Here is a 10,538-nt window from a genome sequence, read left to right as displayed (position 1 = left end):
GAACCATAGACGTTGAGAGTTAAGGTGAAGCAAGGGACAGGAAAAGAAGGGCAGTTATCAGATGTGGGTGCAGGCCAGCTTCCTGCTAAACAAGGGAGCAGTCACAGAACAACAGTCACAGGGAAAGAAGGGCAGGTTAAGTCGTCATGCCGTTCACACCTACTCCATTGAGAGACTGACCCAAACCTCTCTGCCCAGAGAAAACATAAAATTTCTTTCTTCTTTTTTAAAATTTTAATTTCACAAGTATGTTGGTCACAGAATAGCTGTCAGTTCTCTCCTGCCATGTGTGTCCCAGGGATCGAGCTCAGGCCTTCACTCTTGACAGCAACCGTATATGCCCGGGGAGAACAGGGGCTCTGCCATGTGCTTGTAGCTCTGCCTTCAGCACGGGTTTGAATTCAGGCCACAGCTATCACAGTTTTCTTCCCTAGCTAACCCAGAGGTGCTCCTCAGTGACCACACGTGGTTTAAGATCTACCCTTACTTTTCATTTGATAAAATCTCTGGTAAAGATTGGAGGTTTGTGAGATCAGATCTGTGAAGAAAATAAAAAGAATAGATGTTGATGGGCCAGGAAGAGCACACTAAATCACACAACCCAAATGAAGATACACTTAAATAACTCATCTCCCAAGAAAAGGGAAAAAAACAGTAGCAGTCATTCCTGAGGTCAGCTGAGGATGAAATTAAAAGCAATCCAGATTAATTGAACCCTTAGGAAATCAAACATGAAAAGAAATCTTTGTTCAACAATGGCCTAAATTTTAGTCTCTACTTGTGAGGCTCCTCAGGGCAGCAGAATAATTTAGTCTTCATCTTTGGGTGGCAGAATGGATGGAGACCACAAAACTGCTGGGTCCAGGACTCTAAGAAACAGGATCTACTGCCTTTAAGACTTTATCTATGGCTAAAAGTGTCTCCAGAGCCTCCAGTATAGTCACCATTAAGTATTGGGCTGCGAGTAACAGACACCGACTTTAGTGTTGAAATGAATGGGGTGCAGAGGGACTGCTTTTCTTCTATAACAAAATCCTAAAGGAAACTCCCGATGGCCCTGATTTGCAACTCATAATTTTGGCTTTTTCTTCATAGTTTGCAAGATGGCTATCACTGTCGACCATGACCCCCAGGAAGAACTGTTTTCACTATGCCCTGATTCAAACGTAGCCATATGGACAAGAGGAAAGCAGACATCGAAGACACAGATTTGACCCCGCTGTGCAGGAGGTGGTGAGATGTTTGCAGCCTGTGATATTCATTCATCTTCCCGTTCTCACTGGCTTTGTCTTGGAAAACTTAACCCAAGACGTGAACCTTCTTGTGGTGAAAATGGGGAGGATGGATGCTTGTATTTTTGCCAAGTGAAAGTGACTAAGCTGGAAGTCTAGAAGGAAGACATGAGGCTAAATCAGACTTCATAGGCAGATGCCCTTAACCAATGCAGAATCTGGCGCCGCTGGCTGTATCTCCAAGCTTGGTGTAAAGCAGCCTGTGGTTTCAAGGTGCTGTGGCCATTTCTTCCCCAGACTCTTGAACTCCTTTGGAACTCTGAAAGCCTCGAAGGATGTTCAAATGGCTACAAGGGAGAGCTACGCATGCCCCTTCCATTTTCTCACCAGCAGCGTGTTTGCATGTTTGAGCGTGCCTGAACTGAATTCATGTATGTGCACCAACTGCATGGCTGGAGCCCAAGAAGGCTAGAAAAGGATGTCAGATCCCATGTCACTGTGGTTACAAACTGCTGTGAGCTGTCACGTGAGAGCTGGGAACAGAAGCTGCATCCTCCTGAAGAGTAGCCAGTGTTCTTACCTGCTAAGCCCTCTCTTCAGCTAAGCATGTATACTTTGTCTGTATACACAATGTCTGCTTTCTGATGAGACCCACATGACAGTAGGACTCCCAGCAGCAGCTCCGAGGCTGCTCATCTTTCTGCTAGGAAGCTCTGCAACCCCTTAGAACCTATTCATGGTTGTCACACAGGCTTGAGCGTGTTTGATTTATGGTGTATTGTCTAAGGGTATACAACCATTACAGATTCTGAGGCAGTCTGTGGCTTCTTGCTGGTGAGAAGTTCCATGCATATGCACATGTGTGTATACATGTCAATGCCAGAGGACAACCTTGAGTGTTCTTCCTTAAGGATCATCTTGTTTTTTATTTCTTTTTTTTTTCTTTTTTTTGGTTTTTCAAGACAGGGTTTCTCTGCAGCTTTTTTAGAGCCTGTCCTGGACCTAGCACTTGTAGACCAGGCTGGCCTCGAACTCACAGAGATCCGCCTGCCTCTGCCTCCCGAGTGCTGGGATTAAAGGCGTGCGCCACCACCGCCCGGCTGTTTTTTATTTCTTGATACAGTCACGTTTTACCCTATGGTTCACCTCTTGAGCTATTCTGGCTGGCTACTGAGTCCAAGGAATCCTCCTGCCCCTGCCTCACCACTGCTGGAATGTCAAATGTTTGCTACCACACATGGCATTTTCATGTGGTTTCTGCGGATCAAACCGAGGTCCTTGTGCTTTCAGGGCAAGCAGTTTGTCAACACAGCCATCTCTAGCCCCATGAGAACTTTCTATACAAAACACCTACAGGATCACTGGTACCATTCACATGGAGAAGTATACCTGTCAGCTCTGCATCTACAGCGTTATAGAAAGTTCCTAGGATGATCTTGGCTCAATGTTTCCAACATTCTATGTGGTTCTTTTTCTGGATCAAATCACGGAACAGTCTGGTGCCAGCAGAATGAAGAGCAAATCTCCTCTAATATGATGCTAATCCCCAGGACAACTGTCCCTGGTGTCGGTTAATAAAGTAGAACTTTTATTATGACAGTATTTTCCCTCCAAGCAACCTTGGTCACTAGATATTTAACTTCTTCTATTCATCAACACCCAAACCATCGAAGATAGTCTCCCTGGACTTCAAGGCTTGCTCTCAAGGTGCCCTTTCCAAATATAGCTTAGTAATCTAAGCAAGACATGGCATGTCCCTTAAATTCTCCCTGAAGCAGGCTCCAGGTATAGGTAACTACATGATGACTTGACTTGACTAAGAACTACATACTTGCTAGAAGGATTCTTTAGTCCAGGAAGGGCTTAGACACCCTAGACTCTAGGACTTAGAGCATTCTGTAAAGGGGTGGGGCTGTTAGGGTGTCACAGAGTAATCCAGGATGGCTAGTCTGGTCTTTGTTGATAAGGATAATGAAGAATGAGGCAGCCCTTTGGCATCCAAGGATGGGTTGAAGCTGGCTGGGCTCTGGTGTCGAGGCCTTAGATGGGAAATTGCAGGTCTCTCAGTATCACAAGTTGGCAAAGTGTTCAATGCTCCAGCCTTGCCTAAAGCCAGCAGAAAGGCTCTGGGAACTGTCAACAGGGTTATAGGAAAGCCGGTGGAGACTAATAGGCCCCTCAAACAAAAAAAGCCAACTTCAACTGTCAAGAAGGTGAGTGTGGGACATGAAGAACACACACGTGCACATGCTTCAGCACTAAAGATCACCGAGAAGCCTGCTAAGACACAAAGCTCTATTCCTGATTCTGATGACACCTACCCAGAAATAGAAAAGCTCTTCCCCTTCAGTCCTCTAGATTCTGAGAGCTCTGACCTGCCCGAGGAGCACCAGGTTGCACATCTCCCCTTGAATGGAGTGCCTCTCATAAGCCTGAGCGAGGAAAGTGTGGCTGAGGAGCTGCTGCACCCGGACGCCCTTCGCCTCCAAAGACACCCTTCCTACCACGGGAATCCGGTCACTGCAGTCTCCTTCCAGCCTTCTGTCCACCCTGGATGTGCAACTGCCACCTGCTTGTTACAATGCAGATATCTTAACTTCTTATTCCTTTATAGTTTGTGTATATTGCAGTAATAAAGTATTTGTGTGTAGAAAAAAATATTTATTAGGGTGCTCTAACAATAGATAAGGCACTAAGCCAATGGCCAGGGCATCCTTTCAAAAGTGAGCGCTATGTATAAGTAATTACACAGCTTCTTCAGTTCCTCACCGCCAATAGCTACTCCCAGTGACTGGAGGACCATTTCTTTCTACAACCCACACAACAAGCAGGCTTATCACGGAAGAGGTCCCAAATGCACCTCTCTCTGACAGGGGGAACATCTCCTCCAAAAGTTCCCATAAGGAGTCTCACACGGGCCAGCAGCTTCGCGTCCACACACCAGATAGGGACAAATCAATCCCACTTCCGCTGAGAGCAATTCCTACCCGGGCCCTGCACTCAAGACAAATCCCCACACCACGCTGGAGGAGGATGACTAGTCCAGAATGTAGGAGAATCTAGAAGAAATTGAACCGAAACTCTTCATCAGTAGAGTCCACAGCGGCCTTGGTTCTTCCCACTGGACGAGGCCTGCAGACCCTTCCGCTCTTCTTTCTGGCCGCCTCGCCTACAAGCTGGACCCGGGCTGACTGGGTAGCTGCAGGAAGGGGGAGCAGAGAGTCAGAACCGAGTAACAGCTAATGTTATCCATGCAGTTATGGCTGCCCACACAACGGTCCTATAACATCAACATTGTCATTTCCTCGTGAGATTCAGCAATGGAGTAACTTGCCAAAAATGTTAAGATCCAGGATTTGAATCCAGGTCATTTAGTTACAAAAACTTCACCCAACTAGTATATGTTTGTGGTCAGTGGAATGAACCAAAGCCTAGACAGATGAGTTGGGTTTTTCCACCCCCAAAACAGAACGAGGTGAGGACCTGGGTCCTCCTTTTTCCAGGGCCGCTGCCCCAGAGAGGTAAGCTTAGGGTTTTTCCTTGAGCGAGCTTCTCCCTATCCCCTGGAAGTAGATATACTGAATCAATCACTTCCCAGTTCCTCACCAGTCCTGAGGGCTTTCAGGGCTTCCTGCCATTCCGCATCCATTTGAGCCCTGTAGTCCCCAAACAAGGAGCGCATCAGCTGTCTCTTCCGGGGCAAGGGGGTTTTCTCACTGCGCAAGGTTCGGATTGCCCCAACCGCCTGCTCTTCTGCAGATAGAAATAAGGAGCTGGTAACTTCATACACACTCCCTACCGTCCTAGTACAAAAGCAACGGTTCCATCCCCTGGCAACGCTATCGGACACAGCACTGTCACCGGCTACACTTCCCTAACTATAAAGAAGGAGCTCTTACTCTGCTTCGGGGTGGGTCTCTGCGTCTTGAGACCCAACTCCAGCTGTTCAACACACCAGGCCAGCTCCCTCGCCAGCTGCTCCGCCTGTGATGGAAAGAGGGGCGTGGCTGTGACAGGCATCAGGATCCCACAGACCCCCGTCCCATCCCTTCAGCGCCTTAATTTCGCCTACCTAGACCACACTCGCAGGCGGGCCAGCACCCAGAAAACTCACAGGGAATCCCAACTTTACCTGGGCCTCAGCACTGGGGGGAGCTTCCTCTGGAACAGGTTTCTCGGAGGTCTTTTCTTCTCCGTTTGTCCCAGAGACCCTAGTCGGGATTTTCTTCTTCTTCTGCTTCATCGACACTGTGTTGCCTACGGGACGTGCTCTGGTGGCGGAGTCACAAGCAGGTGGCACTGAACTGAGAAGGGGAGGGTCTGAGGCACCGGAAGCCGGGCGGGGGAGCCGGGGTCTGCGCAGAGAGCGTTGAGTTCTTCGGCTTGAGGCTGCTGGTGTCTCCAGTGCAGGACGGCCTAACTCCTAAAAGCATGGGACAGGACGAAATTCACAAAGAACCCACACCCAGGGCCTTGCTACAACATGTCTTCTCCTGCAGCTCACCGCCATGCGCCGTAGAATTTACCGGAAGCTACGTAAATCCTAAAAAACGCAATGAACTAAGTCCTCTGGAAACGCGTCTACGGCACAGAGTTCCGCAGCGGACCAGCGAGCAAAAAGCACTCGGTGAACCGAACGCTCCAGGCTGGGCGTGCAACAACTCTGGGAGGATGCAGAGAGCGCAGGGACGAACGTGGAGGCCTCGGAGAACCCAGCAGAGTGCACCCGCGAGAAACCAGTCGGGCACGCGGTGAGATAGGAATGGAACATCTCTTCCCTCCCCATCCCCTCGGGGCGGGGCAGAACGCCCAGAGGCGGGGCGGGGCGGGGCTAAATTCCAGTTCCAGGAGGTCCAAGGTGCGATTGACTTGTACAACTACAGTGATATGGAGATATTGGAATGTTGAAGATCTAGTGGCTAATTACCTTATCTTGAACTAGTTCTAGAACAGCCATTCCTTGCCCACCTCTGTGTCAGAACTAACATCTTGCTGTGATTAATAGATTAAAAACCTTTTAGAGGGACTGGAGAGATGGTTCAGCGGTTAAGAGAACTACCTGTTCTTCCTAAAGATCCTGAGTTCAATTCCCAGCAACCACATGCTGGCTCACAGTCATCTGTAGTGAGATCTGGTGCCCTCTTCTGGTCTGCAGACATACATGCAGGCAGAACACTGTATATATAATAAGTAAAATTTTAAAAAAATCTTTTAGAATCTGTTAAGTTAGCAGACCACTGATTTCCACCAACCCCAAAGTTCCAATAACATCTTGTGCCTATTGAAATGCTTCCCCATCGCATTGTAACTGCCTCTCTGGTGTACCCACCAATGTATTCTAATTATCTTGATTTATGACTTTCTTTGTTCTGTAAAACTAAGATTTCGTGAAACTGTTTCCACATTGAAACATGGATTTTAAGACTACCTAAATCTGTGTTCTTGGATCCTCAAAATGTCTCCAGAACAAACCATCTCTCATTCCCTTCTACTGCTGCGAGCTTTGCTTCTCTAGGCCCTTGACAATTGGTTCATTTCTTCTCAAACCTTGAGGAACAGCCCGTGACTACAGGTGTATGGCATCTCCCTCAGAGTCCCAGACAGGATGGGGAAGGAGGCTTATGAGGCTCTGGATGAAAACAGAATTCGCCAGCTGTCAAAAAAGGGGTAACAACTGCTGGGGGAGGGAGTCTGACTGGATGTGGAGGGGGTTCTCAGACTCTGAAACTGCCTGCGGGCTGTGCAGAGAGCTCCAGGGCTGCACTGTCTGGAGCCATCACCCAAGCTGGGGGTGGGATTTATCATGGTCATCCCTGCTCCTCGTAAGTAACCTTTCACTCATATTCCTGGTAGTAACCCCAATAAAAAACATACTGGGGGGGCTGGAGAGATGGCTCAGTGGTTAAAAGCATTGCCTGTTCTTCCAAAGGTCCTGAGTTCAATTCCCAGCAACCATATGGTGGCTCACAACCATCTGTAAAGAGTTCTGGTGTCATCTTCCGGCCTTCAGACATGCACACAAACAGAATATTGTATACATAATTAATAAATAAACATTTAAAAAAAACCATACTGGTTCACCAAGTTGGACTTTCGTGCAGTGGTTGCTTTGGTCCGTAATGGATTCCCTTTCTGGAGTGCATGTGTGCGTGCGAGTGTGTGTGTGTGTGTGTGTGTGTGTGTGTGTGTGTGTGTAGGCCAGAGGTCATTCTCAGGTATTCCTCAGAGGGAATCCACTTTGTTTTTGTTTTAATATGTAACTATGTCTTAAGAGTTTTTTTATTGCTATAAAGAGACACCACAACCATGGCAACTCATAAATGAAAATATTAATTGAGGTGCCTTCGCCTACAGTTTCAGAGGTCCAGTCCATTATGATCATGACAGGGAGGATGGCTGCGTGCAGGCAGATGTGCTGGAGCTGAGAGTGTTACATCTTGCCGGCAACAGGAAGTCAACTTGACTATCACACTAAGTGAAGCTTGAGCAAAAGAGACCTCGAAGACCGCCCCCACAGTGACATACTACCCCCAGCAAGGCTACACCTCCTAATAGTGCCATTCCCTTTGGGGACCATTTTCTTTCAAACCACCACAAACTACATTTTTACTCTTTTTTTTAACTTTATTTAACTTTATTTCATGCGCATTGGTATAATGATGTCAGATTCTCTTGAATTGGAGCTACAGACAGCTGCAAGCTGCCATGTGGGTGCTGGGAATTGAACCAGGGACCTCTGGAGGAGCAGTCAGTGCTCTTAACCACTGAGCCATCTCACCAGCCCCTCAAGAGCACCTCCAGTACCCTTAAGTGCTCAACAGCATCTCCAGCCCCTTTTCTTCACTTTATAGTCTGCAGTTTTCCAGGTAATTTTTATAAGATTGTCTAGTCAATATTTCTGAAATCCCAACCGACTTTTAGCCGACTGTAGCTTTAGTTCCTGTCCTGGAACTAGCTCTTGTAGACCAGGCTGGCCTCAAACTCACAGAGATCCACCTGCCTCTGCCTCCCGAGTGCTGGGATTAAGGGCGTGCGCCACCACCGCCGGGCTGTATGAACGTTTTATACAGTAACAATTTTGTCTAATATGCCTATAAAACGAGCATATAATCAGTTTTTGTAAATGGTCTGTGAACACCCCTACAAAACAATAAACTACTACCTGCTTACGGAATTTGGCATGTTTTTTTCACTCACCTGTCAAATTGTTGGTTTGTTCTTATGTGTTTACGTTTCATTTACCAGTGTAAGACACTGAAGCTGTGGCCTGGCACATACTAGGCAGTCTCTCTGCCACTGAGCTACACCCCAACCATGTGACTTTTTAAATCAAGCCACAATTCGTTCTAATTCTTGGAGCGTTTGAATTAAAATCTCCCATTAGGCCGGGCGGTGGTGGCGCACGCCTATAATCCCAGCACTCGGGATGCAGAGGCAGGCGGATCTCTGAGTTCGAGGCCAGCCTGGTCGACAAGAGCTAGATCCAGGAGAGGCTCTAGAAACTACAGGGAAACCCTGTCTCGAAAAAAAACCAAAAAAATAAAAATAAAATAAAATCTCCCATTATTCCGTTATCTTAAGTTTTTGCCATGCTTCTGATAGTATCCTCTTATTAAGTTGAACTTCGTTGTGTGCTCGGGTCCTTTAGAACCGCTTATATCAATCAGTAAGGAACGCCGGACGAGTTCACAGGGTATAGCTTTGAACCATCGAGTCGCCAGAGTCGCCGGACTTTCCTGGGTCTAGAGCGGCCATACGGAGGGGCACGGGGCGGGGCCGCGGCCGGAAGTCGGGCGGGATTTGGAGGGTCGGTTGTGGTTGATTTGGGCAAGCACGGTGCCCAGCGCGACTCCCACGGTGAGTTAGTTTCCTAGGCTAAGCCTCGGCTTGGGAACCGTCACCTGCTGTCCCCAGCGTGGCGGTGGCGGATGCGGGGCTGGTTCGAGCTGGGGCAGAGGCGGCGTGGGAGGGTTTGTGAGGAGGTGTGTGAGGGATCGTGATGGGGCGGGGGCGGGTAGGGACTTGACAGGTGTGCGATGAAGATGCTCCGGACTTGGGAACTCAGTTAACATTAGAGAAGAACACAGCCCGGGGGTGCGTTGGTTTAGCTCCAAACCAGGTTTTCTGTCCTTGGTGCCCAACGGTGGTGGATCGGTGGAGCCGATTCCGAGAAGAAAGGATTTTGTAGCTGTTGTGGGGTGGGGGGGGGGGACGACGACAAGGAGGGAGTCCTGCTGAGGTAGTGTGCTAGTGGGTCTTTCACTTAGCTCAGCTTTTCGCCAGGAAAATTTGCTTCCAAGTTTATTCAAGCCATTGGCAAGATTAATTGCTTTATGGGTGCTACGCAGAGGTTTGTATTTCTTTGCTGCGTTCTGGCAAGAGCAGCCCCGTAATTCCTGGAGGTTCCTAACATGGCAGCACATCTGGGGACTAACATTGATTTATCAGGGCTTTTACACGTTGGTGTGATTAGATTGAACCCACAAGGGTCATCCTGTCCATAATCCTAACTCTTCCTGCCAAGTCTCTCAGACCCTGCTGTCTGGCCTCACTCCAGCAACTGTCCAGCCCTTCTTCCTTCTCAGAGCATCCCACTGCTGCTCCTTGCACCATCCTCCCCCGACTCTTCTTCAGAGAAGCCATTGCTTAGCTCCTCTCTAGACCGTCTTCACGACACGCCACTCCACAGGTGATGCTGTTGTTGCCTCCTGATAGCCCCCTCAGCTTTCTTTCGTCCTGAAACCAAGTAGAGCACCCCCCCTTTCCCGGGGAAGCAGAAAGAAGAGCCCATTGGCCAAAGACACCGCATTTGGACAGCTTGTTGTCCTGTACAGGGTGTGTGCAGAGTGAGGCATGCCTGTGTTGCCCTCTAAGCACCTTTTGCCCTGTAGATCTGTGCTGCAGAGCCTACATTTCAGGATGCAGGCCTTTGGGACCCAGTGGAGTGCCTCCAGGGTGTGCTCTACTTCCTGGCTTTTCTGTCCATTCCAGTGTCTGAGCACTTCTGAGACCTGGCCTGCGTGCCTCTACACTCCCCACTTCTTCACTTCTACACTGATTCCCTTCTTCATCTTTAGGTCGCCTGTTCAGTAAGACTTGCTTTATTACCTAGTTCAAATGCCCCTCTCCTGCTCCTAGTTCAAATACCCATCTCCTACTCCTCGTTCAAATGCCCCTCTTGCCGGGCGGTGGTGGCGCACGCCTTTAATTCCAATACTCGGGAGGCAGAGGCAGGCGGATCTCTGTGAGTTTGAGGCCAGCCTGGTCTACAAGAGCTAGCTTCAGGACAGGCATCAAAAACTACAG

The 10,538-nt window shown here is 48.6% G+C and overlaps 1 protein-coding gene and 1 pseudogene across 2 annotated transcripts; one reads left to right on the top strand and one right to left on the bottom strand.

The window, feature by feature from the left end:
- The first annotated feature begins 3,172 nt into the window (after positions 1–3,172).
- Positions 3,173–4,135, top strand: LOC119823650 (annotated as a pseudogene).
- On the bottom strand, positions 3,873–6,018 carry C9H8orf33 (chromosome 9 C8orf33 homolog). 2 transcript variants are annotated; one of them, XM_038342796.1, is made up of 5 exons: positions 5,737–6,018; positions 5,365–5,655; positions 5,132–5,216; positions 4,839–4,985; positions 3,873–4,431 (listed from the first exon to the last, which is right to left on the bottom strand). In XM_038342796.1, exons 1-5 carry the CDS (start codon positions 5,740–5,742, stop codon positions 4,292–4,294), a joined length of 669 nt encoding a protein of 222 aa, XP_038198724.1. In that variant the 5' UTR covers positions 5,743–6,018; the 3' UTR covers positions 3,873–4,291. The 2 variants fall into 2 exon arrangements, with proteins under 2 accessions (XP_038198724.1, XP_038198725.1); XM_038342797.1 differs by having other exon boundaries at positions 5,759–6,018.
- Between the last annotated feature and the right edge of the window lie 4,520 nt (positions 6,019–10,538).

Source organism: Arvicola amphibius, chromosome 9, assembly GCF_903992535.2.
Source record: "Arvicola amphibius chromosome 9, mArvAmp1.2, whole genome shotgun sequence".
In the NCBI taxonomy this organism is placed as follows: Eukaryota; Metazoa; Chordata; class Mammalia; order Rodentia; family Cricetidae; genus Arvicola; species Arvicola amphibius.
This window is presented reverse-complemented; position numbering and strand designations above follow the sequence as displayed.

Excerpts from the sequence above, each read along its gene's own strand:
- C9H8orf33 (XM_038342796.1), bottom strand. Across the intron at positions 5,217-5,364 it reads CCCCCAGTGCTGAGGCCCAG|GCGGAGCAGCTGGCGAGGGA; the intron begins GTAAAGTTGGGA and ends TTTCCATCACAG. Across the intron at positions 4,986-5,131 it reads GAGACCCACCCCGAAGCAGA|AAGAGCAGGCGGTTGGGGCA; the intron begins GTAAGAGCTCCT and ends TTCTATCTGCAG.